Source organism: Telmatherina bonti (genome assembly GCF_933228915.1).
Source record: "Telmatherina bonti genome assembly, chromosome: 1".
In the NCBI taxonomy this organism is placed as follows: domain Eukaryota; kingdom Metazoa; phylum Chordata; class Actinopteri; order Atheriniformes; family Telmatherinidae; genus Telmatherina; species Telmatherina bonti.
Window position 1 is genome coordinate 38,516,554 of NC_136619.1, and position 21,234 is coordinate 38,537,787.

The 21,234-nt window shown below is 39.5% G+C and overlaps 1 protein-coding gene across 1 annotated transcript in view; it reads right to left on the reverse strand.

Annotated features, from left to right (window-relative positions):
• The window catches only part of nav2a (neuron navigator 2a), an 89,949-nt gene extending 69,565 nt beyond the window's left edge, over nucleotides 1-20,384 (reverse strand). Inside the window, exons 1-3 of the mRNA XM_079240831.1 lie at nucleotides 20,271-20,384; nucleotides 11,221-11,338; nucleotides 7,403-7,455 (exon numbers count right to left, since the gene is read on the reverse strand). Coding sequence (XP_079096957.1) covers nucleotides 7,403-7,455; nucleotides 11,221-11,338; nucleotides 20,271-20,336 — 237 coding nt within the window. The 5' untranslated portion in view covers nucleotides 20,337-20,384. The remainder of the gene's footprint in view (nucleotides 1-7,402; nucleotides 7,456-11,220; nucleotides 11,339-20,270) is intronic.
• Nucleotides 20,385-21,234: the final 850 nt, after the last annotated feature.

The following is a 21,234-nucleotide window of genomic DNA, read 5'->3' on the forward strand; positions in this document are numbered from 1 at the left end:
AACTTACATTTCCTTCATTTGCTCTTTAACATTGATTTCCCAGTTATCCTGAATAAAATCCATCTGTTGTAATGATCTAGAAGCAATAGCAAAGCATTGCCAGGGAATACGTGACATGCCACCCCTCCTCCTCCACATGAAGGAAATGACTACAGCAATACTTCCAGTATTACTAATTCACCTTTATAAAACATCTGGCTACTCATCTGTTGAACATTTAGGAAGAGCAACTACAAGCAACATGAGAAAATAAATGCATGTCATCATCTTTACATAATCGTAAGATTACATTCCTAACCATTCTTTGGATCATTACTTTTCTCCACAAAGTTTATCGTGCCAACAAATAAATAAATGTTCCAAAGTGTTCTACAGTAAAAGACTCAGGATACAAACAGAGTCAGAGCAATAACACACATAAGCAGGACACCAAGTCAAATCTGAGATACCTCTAAAGAAGAGAGAAGTCCCACAGTCAACAAATCCCTCCCACAGTCCAGATCTGTCAGGCAGCTCGTCCTGTACTTGACTGAGAACTCAGACGAGTTCCGGCTTCACACCTCAGCAAAGGCCACTGTCAGTGGCTGCTCTGATCCGGCTCCTGGCAGCGGACCGCTGGGCCAGCCAGCCCACAAGCCTCTGAACAAACACTTCCTCTCTTCACAGGGTTGCTATTGTTGTGTGTGTGTGTGTGTGTGTGTGTGTGTGTGTGTGTGTGTGAGTGTGTGTGTGAGAGAGAGGGAAAGCAGAGAAAGGGAGGGAGTGTGTCTGAGGCAGGATTTTTCTAATGGGAACTTTTGAACTCTGATATTAAAACGCTTTACTTAAACCAACACTGTTCTTACGTGATGGAATCACTTGATTCAGACTGTTTTCATGTCAGTATTTTATGTTTTGCACTCAACTTTATTCCTATCTGACGGAAAATGCTGACAAATATTATAGACAGCAGAGGAAGAGTCTCAGCTCAAATCCACATGCTTGTAACTGATGTAAATCTGTAAACTGGTGCAAGTCCACGCACTAAGTTAACACACTAAGAACCATAAAAACTGCCGTGTATTTAGGTTATTTCAGTTGAGTCTTGTTTTTGTAGCTGTCAGTTCTGTCTTATGACAACATTCTTGTTAACCCGTGAAAAAGGCCTGAATTGTGACGCAGAAGATCTGGGAATGTGACAACTGCTACAGCAAACAATAGTGATGCCGGTAAAAATGTAGCCAGTAGTTTCTCTAAACCACCAAAAATGTTGCTAATAAAGCAGAAAAATGTCAAACAAGGTCAACGTCAAACCAGAAACCATAAAACAGTTTAGTTTACTGGTGTCTTTCCAGTTGAGTCTGTTTAATCTAAAGGTTCCTTTAAATCTTGCCTGATCGTTCAGTCCTTCTGACATGACAACTCTGCTGTTCTCATCACAGATTTAAATGATAGACTAATAAAGCTTCAAAAATTTAGGAAAAACCTTTTGAAAACTAAATCTAGCCAGAATCAGAAATACTTTATTGATCCTGGGAGGGAAAATGTTTGCTTTCCAGATGCTCCATGCATGATAAAAAAAAATCAAAAAGCAACAACAGAAGACTAAAATATATATATATATATATATATATATATATTTATACATATGAATAACAGTACAGTGATTATAGTGTGATCAACAGTCTTGTACAGCTTGATGGAAACAGGAAGAAATGGCCTCCTGTGGCTCTGGAGGGCTTTTTCTGTTAAAGCAGTGCAGCTGAGGTGAACTGAACACAAAGTTATACTGATCTTTGATTAATTTAATCCTTTTTATTAAACCCCACAGTCATGCTGGACACTAGGGGTGGGAAAATCGAATCGAAAAATCGAAAATCGGGATTTTTTTTGCTTCACAATTTTAAAATTTTTCTTAAAACAAATAAAAATAATTCAGTATAAAATTTTTTGTCATTTTTATTGTTTTTATTTATCTTTTTACTTGTCTTCTGGGGCGTTAAAGCAGCAGAATGATGATTTGGCTACTGTGTTGTTGTTTTTTCAAATTGAAATCAAGAAATATTAAGAGCAAAAAAATAAGTTTTATACATTAATTTTGTTTTTAATCTACAAAAATTGGCAATATCAAAGAAATGTGAGAATCGCAATTTAAATCGAATCAGCACCCAAAAAAATCGGAATCGAATCGGGACAAAAGTGTATCGTCACAGCCCTACTGGACACATAATCTTTGATTCTTGTTTTGTGAATTACATTCTTTTTACTGTTTTTTTTTTCCTCTAAACTTTACATATGTTCATTACATGCTGTTTTAATAGATGCTTCTGCTTCAGCACATCTGAAAAGCCATTTCAATATAGGGTTAAACTTTCTAAAGTTCACAGTTCTTTCTATTCACTGTTGTATCAAATAAGTTCTGAATTGACTATTTGTTACAGCAGCAGATGACTCACTTATGCAACAAATAAGAAATCAAGAGCAGTCAGATGTTGTGTTTTGCAATTTTAATGCATTAAAGTGATCCCGCATGCTGAAACTACCCAATAAGTTTCACATTATTCGGCAGTTTTAGGTTCTGCATCATCCTTCTGACAAACTGCAAAAACCCCCTACTTCCACTTTGATGCAAATAAATACAGCAGCAAACAAGCAAAATGCAAGAATAAAGTAAATAAAGTAAATGCACCACAGTTCATCTCTGTCACACATCAGTGACTTCTGTTGCATCAGTTTATTTTGTCCACTTCTGTCGGTGTCATTAATTTGTTGCCCAAGCTGCTAGAAATACTTGCTTTTCTTTCATCTATTTTGTTGCCAAGCAACATAAACTGCATCTGCTCAACTCTTTTCAGACCACCATGTGATCACCTCAGTTCTGATCAGCTGACGCAGTTGGGGATTTCTCTCAAACACACATGGGAGGCACCACTCCCTACGATCAAACATTAACCAGCTAGCTGACACATTAATAAAAGATCTCTTTTTTCCCTTGTTTACATGGTAAACCTTCTTTATTTACACTAATACTCACCTAAGTGAGAAGAAGGAGAAGCTCTCTACAAAACTGAATGTGTGTAAATTTTCACAAAGCAAAGAATAAAATAAAGACACATTGAACACAGATAAAGTTGTGATGCATGTTGTGCTCTATTTTCCTGTCAGGTATATGATCAATTTAACACAGGTAAGAGTTGAGATTCCTGCTGATGTTTCCTTTAGTCTGAGCTTCAATTAGCCGATCTAACACCTGGCTCTGCTGCCTCTACCTGTGTGGCCGATTGTCAGCCTCCCATCTAAACTCAAGCAGTTCCAGCAGCAAGTCGAAAACAGACGGACTGGACAGAACAACTCACTCCATCAAACATTCAGGATTAAAGCGAATATTCAACAAGACGTTTAGCAGGAAAAAGCGAGATCTCTTCAGAAGCTGCTGCTTCAGTGGGCTGCTCAAACATGCAACCAATGTTTGAGTATCTAGGTGTGCATCCTGTGTGGTTTTAACAGCTCAGCGTGAGATCAAGCCCCCTCCTCTGGACTGAAAGCACAAAGGAATGACCCGATGATGGGGGTCTGTTTAACAAGGATGTGACAGTTGTAAATGCAGCCACTCACTCTGGGCTGTGCCGGCTAATCAGCTAGCATGAGTGTGAGGCGAGAGTGTAACCGTTTATTCCATGGATGGAGCAGATTTCCATGTTTATTCGTTTAGAGGCGGAGGTCAGATTAAGTGGTGGTAATTGGCAGCAGCTTTGGGAGCTTTGGGAGTTTAAATGCAATGAAATCAAGTGGAGTAAAAGTAGACTCTCACACGTCTCCAACCAGCTGCCAAATAAACTCTGTGGACGTGTGCGTTTGTTTTAACAGCACTACAGAGCACAAAGCGCACTTTGCATAATGACTGCAGCTGCACCTGCTCCTGACTCCTCTGGATTTTCATTCACAGAAAAAAAAAAAGAGATCAAATAACGCTCACATAAACACAAACAGGAGCAAATCAGTTCATCCACTCAAAATCAGCAGTTCCTGACAACCGCTTTATCACAAGCACTTTGTTCTTTAGAGGCATTAAAACAAGTGAAACAGATTTTAACTTTCACAGGGTGTCTAATTCACATGTTTTTAGATCCAGTCACTGTATGAATTTGAAATATTTTTAACTGATGCAGGTTTTCAGATTTATCTCGCTTTGGATAAAAGCATCTGCTAAATGACTGTAGAATAGCATAGAATAGAATAGAATAGAATAGAATAGAATAGAATAGAATAGAATAGAAAACAATGTTTTTACTAGTCAAAATATTTTACCTAGCATTTTTCTGAACACATATTACAACTAAAAACCAAGTAAAACAAACCAGGTCAAATAAATTATAATTATCTTGTGGGGCAAAATTCCAATCAAAATAAGATGAGTAAAAAAAAAAAAAAAGATTAAAATATGTCACATACATCAAGATGTGATATATGATGTAGATCACATCATATTTTATGACAATAAAATGTTACTTGTGTAGTGCCCTCTCAAAAAAAAAGAAAAGTGCAACATGAGAGGGGTTAATAAGGCAAAGCGGATCAGCAGGGCAGTCACAGAATCAATAAAGCAATATAAACCATTATAAAACTACTGTTACTGGCAACGTTGGAAGCTAACATATACTATTTGTTGTTAGTTCACTCCAACTCAAACAAAAAGAGTAAAAACAAATAAAAAGAGTAACTTATTTGCATTTACTATAGATTCTGTTGAACACCGACAGTAACAGGACCACTTCTTTGTCAGATTTCTCCAGTTTCCTGCAGCGCAATCAGTCGACTTGAAGCCGCTGTGTTTTCACACTGAGGCTGGATGGGAGAAAGCCAACACATGATGCTAATGGTAAAACCACTGAGCGATGCCACACCACTGAGACGAAACAGTGCAAGATGCTCAATTACAGGGCAGTGGGGAGTCTAATCGGGCAAATGAGAAGGACCTGACTGAGTGAATTAGACCGGAAGTGTAAAGATATGAGAAAATGCTAATCAACTGAGAATATAAAAATGATTTTTGACATTGTTTTTATAAAAACAACATAATTTCAGGTTCACAACTTTTCAGGATCGAACTGGCTTAAAGACCTGAACTATTTTAACATGTTAATCTGACACTTTACTGTTTTTTTTTTTTAAATAAGACAATATTGCTCTTTTTAACACGAGATGTGCAAAAAACATCATGCATGCTTGCAGTACTCACTGAATTTGATAAAACTTACCTTAAAGGTGACTTTATTTAGCTTAAGATAAATCAGAAAATGTTGTTTACAGTACGTAGTTACAGTGACTTATTCAAATTAAGATCTTTATCGAAACATTTTGTTTTGTCCTCAGTTATCTTTAATGTTCTTTAACTTAAGAAATCATACAACCGCACAACAAGAAGTCTTTTTTAGTGGGTTACACAACTGTGCTAAAACTTAATTCTCATCGTCTGATGATGCTGGACCAGCAAGGTAGTGGAAAACTTCAGTAATCATTACTGCAACTGGAGCTGAGTTTGTGATAGTTTGACAAGTAATGAAGAAAAACACTGAACAGCCACTTCATAATGTGCACCTGTTCAATTGCTGGTTGTTAAGCACAAATCATTAACCAGCCACATGGCAGCATGTAGGCATGGTCATGATGTTCTGCTGCCCCGTTAGTACAGACTGAACATGGTCCACACCACATCCATGTCCATCCCTTTCTGAGCACAGTGTAGCATCTTCTGATGGAAACTTCCAGCAGGATGATGCACCATGTCACAAAGCTCACATCATCTCCACCATGACGATGAGTTCACTGTCCTCCAACGGCCTCCACAGTCACCAGATCTACATCCAGCAGAGCAGCTTTGGGATGAGGTGGAACGGGAGATGCTCACCATGGATGTGCAGCAACTGTGTGAAGCTTCATGTCAACATGGAGCAAAATCTCTGAGGAATGTTTCCAACCCCTTGCTGAGTCAATGACGTCAAGAATGACGGTAGTTGTGAAGCCAAAACAGGAACCAATCTGGTTTAGCCAAGTCTATGTCATGAAGTTGCCAGTGAGTGTAAAGTAGCAGGAAGTTAGTCTAGATGGACTTGAGTCCATTTCTGAATGAATACACAGCTTCTAAAAAAATATGTCTGAATTGTTTGTGTTGTGTTTAGTTCACAAACCACAATAATTACAATAACAGCTGAATTTAAACTGAAGTGACCTTGCCACGTTGCAGACTCCACTGGGTTGGATGCTTCAATACCTTTTTAAGATATGGAATTAGAACAGGTAAAAATAAATAAATAAATAAATAAATACCCAACATAATAACTAAAAAGATGAATAAAACAAACAAAACACACAGAGGACCACACAACTCACACAGTGCTAAAAGCCCAAAAATAAAAGTGGGCCTTTAGACGAGACTTAAAGCTCTCCACTATGGGGCCAGCTCGGACATGGAGCCTTCCAGAGTCTCGGACCGACTACGGAGAATGCCCTGTCCTTTCTAGTCTTAAGTCTCGTCTTAGACACCACAAGCTGGGACTGGCTCTGACACCTCAAAAACCTCAATTATTTAAGATGTAGAAAAACTCCATCAAAATATGGAAACAAGCACCATAAAAAAGACTAAAACAACAGCAGGTCATGCCTAAACAACACCCTCTACAGTCATAGGGGTCCGATGTGGGTATGTGCTTTTGTGCTAAAGGGTTTAGAGATCAGCTGTGCTTTCACCTCGGTCTCAGATGTTAAATCTGGGTGTGTATGCCTCTCCCTCTCTCTCTCTGGTGCTTTGAGAGGCTTCAGTGATCTGGCTGGTGGCCAAAAATAGCCCCCCCCCTCCTCAGCTGGCACACTGGCCCAATTTACAACCCATCATATACAGCTGAGGGCAGCCCTGCCTTGGGATGCTCAGTTCATTTCCCACAGACAACCCAAAACTGTGAAAACATTCAAATGCCACCAGCAGTGTTATGGAAAGAAATCTCACTTTTCTGTTTGCTAAATGCCCCAGAGGAGAAAAATCCCAACAAAACCGACTTTCTCTCATCAGTGCTGATGTTCCCGTTTAATTTCCCTCTCGTATGTGAGAAACGCTGCACTTCTTTGCAAGTGTAATAAGATGAAGCAAACACTGACCCCAGAAACCAAACCTATGATCCTTTCAACTGAGAGCCAACAGCCTGAAGTCAGAGCCAGAGGCTTTGCAGATGGTAGCCCACTAGACCATAAAAGTAAATATAAATGGCCTAACTTTTCCCATCTACAATTATTCACAAGGACTTCTGTACCGCAGCTTCCAGAGGGGACGCATGAGATGCTAAATCAAAGAGGTGTGTTACTTCACACACATGCACACACAAATAAATTTCACAATCTGGTGCCAGAACAAACTTGGAAGGTCACTTACCATCTGAGAACGACTCTTGGGACAGCCATTGATATCACCAATCTTCTCATTGGCTGAAGACAGAGACAGAAAGAGGAAGCAGAGATGGGTGGACAAAAAAAAGAGATGATAAAAGCTGTTTTTTCATTCAATGTAGTCCTTTCTTTTACTGTAATGAATGTGGATTCCAGTATGTGTGTGTCCCAGACAGTTGCCGTCTGAGCATGGAGCAGTAGAGGTGTTCATGCCGGTGAATGCGACCCTCCCACATCTCCCTTTCCACTGAGACGTGAAACATTATCTGGTCCCAGCAAATGGGAACGGTGCCGCTGGGAGCATGCAGTGTTGTGCTGTTTTTTTTTTTGTTTTTTTTTTTTTTTTTTTAAAAGGGGGAGTGTGTGTTGTGTTAAGGAACCCTCTTGTCCATTAAAGACCCGGCCCACAGCAGCTGAGACACGGCCGTCAGGTCACAGCTGACAACTGTGCCAACAGCACAGACTTTTGCGTCAGAGACACGGTGGGGCCTACGGTGCTGCTCCATCCATTCCATAACAAAAGGCTTTTCGTGTTGACAAAAATGAATAATCAGCCTTTTTTTTTTTGTCTTTTTTTTTATTTAGAAAATGAATAATCAGGCTTTTATTTTGTCTTTTTAATTTAGAAGCTACAAATATTTTAGATTGCTATACAACAAAGATGAATCAGTTCTGACCATTTATGTAAAAATATTGTAAGAATTTCAATAAAAAAATGGATTTTCTTTTGACTGATAAAAAAATCTGGCATTAAAATATTTAATTATGTAAGAAATACGTATAACAATATACAATATGGAGTTTGAAGAGGATTTTTCCAATTTAAAAGGATTAAAATCCGGGATAAATCTGAATCAGAAAGAGCTAAAACATTTCTAGTAGGTGCAAACTGGAGACACAAACACTCTCAAGAGACAACATTCCCATGGTTTACAGATACCAAACAAAAAAACAGAAAACCAGATAAAACTGGTCTTCTGCAAGCTAAACATGTGAAGTGTTTGGCTGTTCACGTAAACAAGTGAACAGCTTCATTCAGGTTGTATAAAAAGCTAGACTATCTGGGAAGACTGGAAACTGGGGATGGAGCTAGATGCACTAGAAAAAGAAGATCAATAAAATATCTGGCTGAAATTTAAATGACAAATTATTGTTTAAGAAAGTTGACAGTAACAGCCTGGAGGCCTTTCTTTCAGTAAAGTCCTTGTATTGAATGTAAATTGGTAATAAAAGAGGGCCATATCAGGTCAGATCTGTGACCCGGCATGGATGTCTGAAAACCAGCAAGCTGCTCTGGTTTCACCAGTGATTGTGGGGTGTGAGTTTTTCCCAGAGGGAAAAAAAGCATCCGGTGGAAAGGCAGGACAGAACAGGTGAATGGTTGGTGTTGAATTAGTTAGAGAGCCTGGCAGCAGTCAGCTGTCAACGCATACTTTGTATGTGCGCTTGAGTGAGTTTCCCAGGAGCAAGAGTGCATTTTAAAACACGCAGATATTCTTAAAGCACACTGGAAAGCTTTGGCTCAGGTTGTAGAGTGGTTTCTCCACTAATAACAGGGTTTTCATTTCAATTTCTGGCTCCTTTACATGCAAAAATCACTGAAACCTTGAGTCTATCCTCAATGCAGCAAAGCGTATTACATTAAAGCTTCGCCACTGCTATCACACACTTAGGGTGCATTTAATCAGGATAGTCTGCTAGACTCGGTCCGATTGGGGACTCGGCTCAGTTGTAGGGGAGTGTATCCATGCGGACTGAGATCGTGTTCACGCTGAACTTTGGTCAAATGAGCTAAACCATTAAAATAATAATATGTCCCCATTCCCACCAAAGGTGGCGCTGCACTACTGTTTAGTAAAAGAGGACAAGACCTGCGTCAAGAAGTAAACTGTTTTCTCCACCAGCGAGTTAAACATAGAGATAAAACTATTGCCGTTTTGGGGTTTTTATTTTGTCTTATGCAAGGATACTGCAGAAATACACTGCAACAATAGACGCAGTATGAACAACAGGTGAGGCAAATGACTCAAATGCAGGAAGGGACTTTTATTGTAGTCATCTTCCTGTATTTGGTCCTTTTGAAGTGAACCAAGACCTGTGTCTGGAGGCGTTTTATCCAAATCAGAATTTGTTTGGCACATTCACAGGCTTTTGAATTAAAAAGGGTGATGTGCCCTTATATAGCACCTTTTAATTAAAAAAAAATTATTTTTTTTTAAACGGAAATTATGTTTCTCATTCATCCGATTACACAGACACTCATGCAGAACTTGTTCCATACATTAACTCCATAAATAGTATTCAACACTTAAGGCTGAGGAAGGCATAAGCCGATACAAGTTGGTGTATTTTTTTGATTCTTGCCCATTCTTAATAAAGTCTTTTTATTCAATCCCCTTTGAGTGCCTGGAGCTGAGTTTTTGTTTTTTTTCTCCATTTTTTGGATTCAGTTCTTTCTTAATACTTATGCAAACCCGTCCATGAGCACCAGTGGTTACAAGGAATACCTGCAGCGCACCTGTCATCTTCTTTTTATGTTTTAGCTGAGTTCCTTGAATTCATTTTTCAAATATAACATAAGAAAATAAAGTCTTAGATCTTTCCAAAGCAAAACCAGGTTTACTGCCAATCTGGAAGTGTCGTCCTCTTTCCTTTTTTTTTTTTTTACACCAAGTTCAGGTATCACACCAGCTTCTAAATACTGTTTGGACAAGCTGTTATAACATGCAGAATAGGATGGAGATAATGACAAACAGAGAGAAACTCTCCTCTCAGGTAAAAAAAAAAGTATTCTGAAGTCACATCTCCATGTAACAAATAGCTGTTTGCTGCTTTGTTAAGAACTAAAATAACATGCTGAACCTTAAATATTAGATGGCAGCAGAAAATTGAGTGTGCTTGATGTGGATATTTGCGTTCTCACATGTAAACTCTTAAGAAATTGCCAAATGAATGGGTGTATTTTACCTAACATGTACAAAAAGGCACATGGTGCTCATAAACTTGATCCAATGCAAAGAACAGTCACATCCAGGAACAGGAACAGTGATGCTCTTTATATCATCGGCAGTATAAAATCTGGGTCAGGGATGTGGGGGAAGAGCTGGGAACAGAAAGTCATTGACATGCTGAGTCACCGGTCAGCTGGTGTCGGCCTGTTTCAGCCTCCAGTCTGCCAGCAGATGCAATGACAGGCTGAGGACAGCCAGACTAAATGACAAGACTGATGACGATGACACATAGAAGGCCGTAGGTCAAAAACACAGAGGAACAAGCAACTTTCAGAGCCCATGTTTTGTTGAATAACCTCACTATACACAAGATTTATGAACTTTAAAACACAAGAAAATCAAGAAGGTGCTGTGTGATACAAAGAAAACAATTCAGTCTGTATTCATAAGTTCCAAAGTGGCTGGCATGTAAACATTTCATATGACAGAGAGATATAAATAAATAAAAAGGAGTACAGACCATCCCCCCCACATATTTCTGTTTTTGCTTGATATTCACTGTTTCTCTTTAAACATCTAAATGTCACCACACATTAGATCCCTTCAGGTTTTCCTTGTAAAAGAATGCTTTGTCCTTCTCAGTATCTCATGAAGCAAAGCTGCAGTTACAATAATAAAGTAAACTGTATTAACTAATATCATACTACTTAACAAGGTGCCATCAACTAAATAGCACTTGGTTTGGTCATAAGTCACCCATATATATTTAAGTAGAGAAGCATTTAACTATTGCCCCTATCAAACACGTGATTGGTGCAGAAATCTTTGTAAAATAAAATGAGTGATTTCTTACCTACGACCTGAATGATCTCAGCCAGCAGCACTCCATCTGTGACGTCTGTTTGCAGGTCCTTGATGAGACGCTTATGTCCTGATTTGGCAAGGTAGTGGTTGGCCCAGTCCGTGTAGATCTGCGGTCAGACACAAACACAAACACCGACTTCAGTCATGAACCACCAAAACTAATCCAAACCCAAGCTGGGGCAGCCTTGTCAGATCATCCACGTGTTTCAAACTCCAAAAACACTCGAGAACTACAAAAGGTAGAAACGGTTGTAGCAAATTTACGAGTAATAAAATAACAGCATGGTTGAATGGGAGCAGAGTAGCCCTCTTTCTTTTGTTGGGGCTCCGATCTGGCATATATTCGCGTGGTATTCAAATTGGGGCCATTGTGCTCAGCCAGGGCATTCATCTTGGAGCACACGGCGGCTGTTTTCAATGGGCCATGCTGACATCACTCTCTAGGGACAGAAAAGGCCCTTCACTGCCTGGGGAAAGGAGAGGAGGGGGGGAAGAGCAAGCATCTGAATAATCTGAATAGCTTCCTTCATAATTAGTTGCCAAACTCTCTCTTTTACCGAGTCACTCTGTAATAAAGAGAAGTGAGTTTCTATTTCTGAGGAGATCAAAAAGGGGCACCGAAAGGTTGAGGTGAAGTTGCACGGAATATATTTAGGAAACAGACACCTAGTGAGTCTATATTTATTTGCAGCAATGCATACACTTGTCTGTGAACTGCAGAAGCTGTTTGACAAGTGAAACTTCAGAGTACCGCCCTCCCAACAGACATCTGAAACATGTCTACCTCTCCTTAGACGTCTCACTTGTTATTTTCACTTCCAGCTTTCTGATGTAATTTGATTTCTTGAATTTCATGTAAACAAGTTGTCATGTTTCAGTAATGGGTAAGAGGATAGATAGAAATTAGTAAACCTAATTACCACAAGTATGAACATTAAATGTGCAGAAACGAAGTTTAAAATTCTTCCTGTGATCCAGCCTTTTTATGGATTCACCAGAGTACTTATCAATCATGTTTATGCGTTTCTGCATTTAAAATAATGGGTTTCTTGTGGAGCTAAAAACACAAAGTAGTGACTGTTGCTCCATAAACTGAGCATTCACAAATTAAAATGTTCAGACATGTTGGATTGTAAGGAACATGATTGTTCTCACCCAAATAAACACATCAATCCAAATTATGGGCTTTCAGAAGTTACTCATAAAAGCAGTACTTCTGCACTTCACAGCAGCAACAATACTGTTGGCAAGCAATACTCTAAAATTTTAAGAGAAATCTGTGAGTTTTGAGCGCATGTTCAGGATTAAGGTCAAGGTGATGCACAGAAGATATTGCAAAGCATGTAGAGCAGGGATGTCCAAAGTCAACCCTCAAGGGCCGATGTCCTGCAGGTTTCCAATGCATCCCTGTCCCAACACACCTGGCTCAAAGTAATCAGATCAACTCCCAATTAAGTTCTGGACAGTGACTGATTAGCTTGAGTCAGGTGTGTTGGAACAGGCATACATGGAAAACCTTCAGAACCTCGGCCCTCGAGGACCAACTTTGGACACCCCTGAAGTACAGTAAAGTCTGTGTGACACGCTCCTGACCCTTGATTCTTGGTGTTTGCACTCTAAACAGACCTAAAGGTTTTTTCTGTCATGCTATTCAGCAGATGAATCACTGCCCATGGTGACGGCTTACAGCAGGTGTGCACACTTCAAAGGCATGTAAACACACACATCCGTACACTCATCTTCAAGAACAAGTTTAAACGCAAAGGCTTTATGAGCATGCAAGACCACACAACATATACAGTAAGAGCAAACTTTTAAGTTGCTTCTTTTATTTAAACAGAAATGCACAGTAAAAAACAAAGTGGTCTCCTGTGGCATACTGAGCTTAAAAAAAAAGAAAAGTCTTTAAGCAGCCGGATTAGACTCCATCTCTTCAATTCACACCGTCAGCTGGTTTAAGAGAAAAAGAAGTACAATCTCAAGCAGCTTTTGTCTGAGTATGAAGGCTTTCTTTGAAGTAGTTTCGGGCAGGCAAATTGAGGGTTTAGGGTGTAATTAAAAGCAAGGTGAAATGGGTGGCTGTCATTCACAGAGCTGAATGCCACAAGAGGGTCAAATGGCCTGAGGATGAATGTGGGGCATGGGGAAGTTGGAAAACGAAAGAAAAGTGGGTCAATTATCACAGGTTGCTTTTAAGTTTTCAAGAGGCTGCTTATCAAAACACATGTCTGACATCATTTTACAACTTGAATTGGTTAAACTTTAAATGAACAAATCGAAAATGTAAGATTGAAGAGGAAAAATAGAAATGAAAGGCTTATTTACATTACAACTTCACACAAAACTGTCAGCTGAGGATATTTACTTTTTAGTTAGAACCTTTATCATACAGTCATGTACCTTTCTCAAATACTTCCAGCAACAATAAGAGGGTTATGTTTCAGACAAAAAGGCTTGTAGAAAAATTCTATACACGGTGTATGACAACACCAAACAGAAGACGGACAGTTGGCAATTAGCTAGCTAACTCATCGAGTTAGCAGTCTGATTAATTTAGCAACTAGCTGTTAATAAAATGTAAAAAAAAATAATAATTTGGTTATTAAGGTGAAGATGTGCAGGAACTAGTGAAGTGCTTAAGTATTTACTTGCCATCAAAGATGAACATAAACAAGACAAATAGAAAATAACTTGTGTTTGTTCATTAGCTGCTCCAAACATTTGGCTAACATGTTAACCTTAATAAGTTGTAGCCACAGTATAGATGAAACTGGGTTTGGTTAATCAGGTTTGATATTTTATTGACACATCTTACTATTAAGTGTCAGTAATATGTAATATGTGTCTGTCAAATGTGTTAGTTTCCCCTTAAATATTTATTTATGACCTAAAAGACAAAAAAAGCAATTGTTTAATTACTGCTGTTAGCTTACCTGCTTTAAGAATTTATTGCAACCCACTGTAAGTCTTTCATGTAGTTTAGTAAAGATTTATTTTTTTTGAAAGTTGTCTTTATTTCTGAGTTTATGTTGCTATAAATAACTGCAAATCTAATAAAAGCTTCCAAACAGGCGGTGATCCAACTTATCTAGCAAAAGTAGTGTGTTTCCAGAAAACATCAATGAAAATAAAAAAAAAAAATGAGTGAAAGACAAATAGGCAGTTTATAACATGTATAATTTTCCTAGTTTGGTTAAAACACCTAAATAATGCAGCTTTAAAGGCAAGTTTCTCTTCCATGTATCTTCTCATTTACCAAACTGTGTACAGGTGCTGTACACCATTCACAGCTCAGGTTCTGGGCTCAAAGCCAGAAGTAAAAAGGAGAATTACTTAGTAGGACAAGGTGCAAACAACACAGAATAACCACTAGGGATAGGGGTTTATTTGTAAAATGAGAAGAAAAACAAAAACAGCTGTAAAGTTGTGTAATTTCCTGATTGACGTAATGCCAATTTACTGTCTGGCTTTCCTGTGTGCACAGATGAACTCAGCATAGACAACATTCATGTCAATATCAGTCTGATGCATGTAACTAAAAGACTAAATTAATTGATAGAAAGAAGAAAAGAAAAGAAGAAGCAATTATCTGAATCATGTGAGCTCGACCACACATTTACTGGAAACTATGATCTAATAGTTGCTTTAAGACCTGCGGGAAAAGGAGGACAAGTAATGAACAAGTGGTGATGAAAGGCAAACATCTGAATTGTGGGACATTTAAGTGGGCTGTATGGTTTATAAAGAAGAGTATTGACTCCATATTGATTCAATATCCATCTACTGGAAAGAAATGAGGTGTTGTGGTCTCCAATCCACTCTTTTCATAAAAAGGAAACCACTTCACATATGGACTGGAAAATGCAATCATTAGATGGATAAGAGGCCACAATATGATGTAAATGAGCAGGACTATAAAATAAAAGGTTAGTTCATGCAGATTACAACAGATGTCATCTAAACTTTTGGCATTGGGGTTGGTACATGATGCTATTCCTCTGCCAAGACTACCAAGTTTTTGGAGAAGATATCATTTTACTGCCAGCTCTGAGATGATGCAGACACAACAAAATTGAATTTGATGGAGTTTGATGAAGCGGTAAAGCATGAATAAAGGATGAACCATTACAATTTTCTGCTGATCCAAAACAGTTTTAAAATAGGGTATTGATGATGCTGGAGAATTACTTTCTCTGACTGTCGCTGTAACAAATGTCTCTGCAAAAAACAAAATAACATCTATTTGGGATTTCACATTTAAGTGTTAGATTATCGATCTTTTCTTCTGTAATCACTTGATCTACATTAATATTCTACTAATGTTGCTTTAGCTGATGTTGATACCTTACAAGGAGCTTGTTAATTAAAATAATATCTTATAAGCTCTTAGTTCATGGAGCATTATTAAAACATATTTTGCCACGTTAACCTGATGTCCATATATACAGAAGGGTTTTTCAAAGGGGAAATCCCTCTAATCTCAAAAGCTCCCAGTATTCCCAACATTCTCCACATGGGTTTTATGAATCTTTTTTAGAAGCTGTAAATTGGTATTGGAGACAGGGACATTCCCGCTGCTACAGACAGAAACATGACACTGACTCATTCATGTATGGAAACTGTCGCATGTAGTCTGTTGGGAATATGTCCACTTCAGTGTATAGACTGTTACACACTTTGATAAAAGATCAGGGATTTTCATTTTAAAAGGGACAAAAACTGGATAATGTTGACTTTCACCTTTTTTTCTTTTAAAACATCTGTCTTGGGCTAGTAGCTTCACAACTACAGTGGCTACTCCTTTTTAATAAGTAATAAGTCCTCAGCATCAAATATATAAGAAACATCGTCAAAAACCCTACTTTTCAGCATTATATTCACCATTTCTTTTAAAATCCAGAACGCAAAACTGTCTTTGTTCACATTTTGTGTAGACTTCAAGAGGAAAAACGCTCATGATTAACAGTAACCTGCTACAGCTTCTTTTATACTGCACAGACAGCTGGCCGAGCCTCTGTAAACACACATCTTGACATTTACAGAAAACACTGAAATCTGACAAACATGCTTTGTCAATTTTCAAGTATTTACCGCATAAAAGGCACATGCATGTTCACATAATAATGTCTAATTTAAGCCCTAAGTTCTTAAAAGCTTGACAACAAGGAGAAATGAGTCACTTTTTACATACAGCTGCATCTTCTCTTCACACAAACACACAAATCTGCAGCACATCCAGCATCCCTGCTGCCTCGGTTTGCTGAGTCACAAAGCTGGTGTGCGACGCCTGCAGAAGGGCATGACGCAGACAGGCCGCCCATGCAGAGCACACTGCGCCTGGTCAGACATAGAAGGACGATCAGAGCATCACACTGCCAGAGTGGCCTTGAGCTGAAGGAGACTGAGGCGAGAACTGAGATTTTCACTTCAGTTTGTCCAAACTGTTTCCATCAAAGACACGAGTTCTTCAAATGTTGTGGCATTTTTCAAATTTCTTTTGATTATGTGTCCATTTTTGGACTTGTCTTAAGTTATCGATTTTGGCTCACAAAAATTATTGCCATCATTTTCTATGCAAAGACATCAGATCACAATTTAAACAAGATAGAAGGTGATGATGGCAAACACTTCTAATCTTCTCCCCATCCTCACTCTTCTTAAACTGGCCAGCACAGTACTTAGTTTATAAGGTTTGTTTATCATATGGGATGTACATCATGTCAAAGATCATTGGTATTATTTAAATACAGTCAGAAAATGCCTAAAAGCAGCATATTAATCAAACAGCTCTCAACTATGACCCCTTTCCATCCATCCATCTTCTTCTGCTTATCCGGGGTCGGGTCGCGGGGGCAGCTGCCTAAGCAGGGAAGCCCAGACTTCCCTCTCCCCAGCCATGTTTGCCAACTCTGCGAGGGGATCACAAGGCGTTCCCAGGCCAGCCAAGAGATATAATCCCTCCATTGTTTCCTGGGTCTCCTCTGGGATCTCCTCCCAGAGGGACATGCCTGGAACACCTCACCAGGGAGGTCCAGGAGGCATCCTGACCAGATGCCCGAGCCACCTCAACTGGCTCCTCTTGATGCCGAGGAGCAGCGGCTCTACTCTGAGCCCCTCCCGGATGACCGAGCTCCTCACCCTATCTCTAAGGGAGAGCCTGGCTACCCTGCGGAAGAAACTCATTTCAGCCGCCTGTATACGAGATCTCGTTCTTTCGGTCACGGCCCACAGCTCATGACCATAGGTGAGGGTAGGAACGTAGATAGACTTGTAAATCAAGAGCTTTGCCTTCTGGCTCAGCTCCTTCTTCACCACAACAGACCGGCGCAGAGTCCGCATTACTGCAGATGCCACACCTATACGTCTGGCGATCTCGCGCTCCATCCTTCCCTCCCTTGTGAACAAGACCCCGAGATATTTAAACTCCTCCACTTGAGGCAGGACCTCACTCCCGACCCGGAGAGGGCAATCCACCCTATTCCGGCTGAGGACCATGGTCTCAGATTTGGAGGTGCTGATTCTCATCCCAGCTGCTTCACACTCGGCTGCGTATTGCTCAAGCTAGAGTTGCGGATCATGGCCAGATGATCCAAACCCAAACCCTGAGGCCAGCAGACCGGATCCCCTCAACACCTCAGCTGCACCTAGGAATTCTGTCCATATAAGTTATGAACAGAATCAGTGATGAAGGGCAGCCTTGGCGGAGTCCAAACCTCACTGGAAACGAATCCGACTTACTGCTGGCAATGTGGACCAAGCTCTGACACCTGTCGTACAGGGACTGGACAGCTTGTACAAGGGGGGTCTGGTACCCCATACTTCCAGAGTACCTCCCACAGGAGTCTCCGGGGTACACATGCCTTCTCCAGGTCCACAAAGCACATGTAGACTGGTTGGGCAAACTCCCATGCCCCCTCCAGGACCCCAAAGAGGGTATAGAGCTGATCCACTGTTCCACGACCAGGACAAAAACTACACTGCTCCTCCTCAATCCTACTATCTGATGGACCCTCCTCCTCTCCTCTGAGGAGTGTGATTTCCCTGTAATTGGAACACACACACACTCTGGTCCCCCTACTGTTCCACCGGATGGTGGACCAGAATCGCTTTGAAGCCATTTGAAAGTCATTCTCCATGGCCTCACCAAACTCCTCCCACGCCCGAGTTTTTGCCTTGACGACCCGTTTCCACACAAAGATAGTACCATAAAAACAAGAAAAAAAACAAAGTGATAATGTTGCAGATCTGTCATACTGGTCTATTAAAAGTGCCAACTTTCTGTTGCACTACAACATTTTGGTCTATGACTTAAGCAGTTGCCAGCTATGAGGTTGATCAACCCCTGAATCCACCTCTGTACCTTTAAAACAGAAAGGTTAGAAGAAATTATAACTAAAAAAGCTTTAATCAGTCCAGTCGGCTATACAATATTATCTAAAGACACCCTTACTTCTTTAGAACTTGCTTTGAGTGCTTAAGGTGGTTTTCAGGAAATATATATTAAATATATATGAAAGGTTTTTGAGGTGTTTCAGTTTTCCATGGCTGTTTTTTTTTTTTTTTTTTTTTTGTTCAATTTGTGTAGCCGACCGTTTTAAGAGTATGCTTTTTTGTTTGTTGAGCCACTTAAGTGAGATTAAACTAAACTCACCAATACTGTCCACTAGCGCTGTGACGACATGCTTTTGTCCCGATTCCATTTCGATTTTTTTGGGTGCTGATTCAATTTAAATTGCGATTCTCACAATTTTTCGATATTGCTGATTTTTGTAGATTAAAAACAAACAAAAAAAAAAATGTATAAAACTTTTTTTTTGCTTGTCATTTTTCTTGATTTCAATTAGGAAAATAAAAACACAAAAACCATATCATCATTCTGCTGCTGTAATGCCCAAGGAGACAAGTAACAATAAAAATGACAAATGACCCTGAAGGAACTGTTATCATCTGTAAAGTGCTGGTAGAAATGTGAACTTTGTATAGTTACCTGGAAATGTGATACCAGTTACAGCGCAGAATGTATTTAAAGAACAAAATATAACATGGTCTGCAAAGGTTTTTGCAAAAGGAAACACTGATTATGTTTAATCTTCCTCCACACCATTTTGGATATGTGTATTTATAGCCTGCTAACGACAATGTGGTGAACTTCTATTCCTCCAGAGGGTTTTAAAAGTATTTCTGTACTGGGATGCTTGTTGAGAACTATTTAGTCTCTCCATCTGAAGCATAAAAATCACAGTGTCTAAATATGTCCCATTTTCTCATGAGATCAAACCACAACACCTCAGGTCAGCCCATCTAAGTTCTAAGTCAAAGGTGCAGCTACAATCATGCTGACAACTTAAAGGTTATTAGCCTTATTACTTGCAGGGTCCAGTAAGAAACCTAAAAGCATGAAGTTATGAACTTAATCTGCCAACACAAGCAAGAACTGTAAAAAGGAATGCAGCAGGTCCAAAGCTGCTGGAAAGTGCAATCATTCCCAAGAAGGAGCCAGAACTTTAACGGCTTTCTTTATAATTCAGGTAATGACCCCAAGTGCTGAGGCTACAGAAGACATGCTCTAATAACAGTGCTTTCTTCTGCCTCTTCAGAGGCAATCTACCTTTAAACGTCAGCTTAGATGAAGGCCTCGTCCAGAAACCACGTTTAGGATACCTAGATGTTTACAAGGAAGACTTGTAAAGCTTCCAGTCATGCATTAAATTCCCAGAGAACCTGCTTCTGTCAGATGCTTCTATAATAAATCCAAGCTGTTAGAAGAGATCCAGTTCTACTCCTGACGCGTCTATTTCCAGCTGACCTCTCCTCATGTAACGCTCCCTCGTAGGTCCCCTCTGTTACTGTCAGTGGTAAATAGTTTAACATTATTCCCGCTGTACATCGCTTTTTATGTGCTGTTCAGTCAGTGATCAAGTTAATAAGTTAAAAAAAAAAAAAAAAATCTATAGAGCAAAACAAGTCATTAAAAACAACTTCTAAAACCTTCATAACATTGAGCCCCCCCCCCCCCCCCCCCCCTCTCTGCTTTCTTACCACTTTGTAGTTTTCACAGGAGAAGCGGCTGTGGCTCCTGGCTGGCACCTCGAGGCCGCCATCCATGTCACTTTGATGAAGACAACTAACAGGACGAAGTCAACTAAAAGCTTAAAACTTCCAGAATACCAGAGCATGAGCGTGAAAGCAGTCTGTCTGCAGAAGTTCAGTTAATTGGTGACTGTGTGCTTGCCCCCCTCACATCTGTGTAACAGCGTCTTTATGGGTTGATGCCTGTAGGAACATGACATGCTTTACTCCTCTTTACATAAACTTCACTCTTATCTGTGCCTCTCCGCCTTTCAGGCTACTTATGAAGCCTGAGACATCCTGACACCCTCCCCTGTCGTCTCTCTCTTTCTGTCTCTGGGTATCACTCTGACTCAGTTCCACTTTCTGCTACTGCAGAGGTAAACATCAAATCCAAACTGGACCTTTATTTTGTTTTTTACCACTTTGTATTTGAATACATTTGGGTCACATTATCGTAAGTCTTTGACAAAGTTTAATCTGTTCCAGTAGAACAGAAAAACTGTTTTAAAGATCCATTATCTTCTTCACTTCTGTCTGTCTGCTTCTGTGTTGGAAAATTTTATCATGTTTATGGATATGGAAGACCCTTTGGCCCTCAAAAAGGCTGAACAAATATTAACATAACCACCTAAATGTGTGCACATGGAATCATTATTGTTATTACCATTGGTGTTATTCTCCATTAGAGAGAAAAAAAAATTAGGTTCAGGAAGAAATGTCACTGCTTTTATTCTCTGTTTTATTCATTCAAACATACTAAGAGACACAAAATGAGTGGGAATAAATTCTCTGATGTTCCTAGTTAGACACCAAGAACATGAACCTTGTTATTATGGAATAATTCTTCATTTACTTTAGTTCTTTTAAGGCATTTTCCTGAAAATATGTCTTCCAGGATTATGGTTTGTTTTTGTTTTTTTTTTACAAGGTA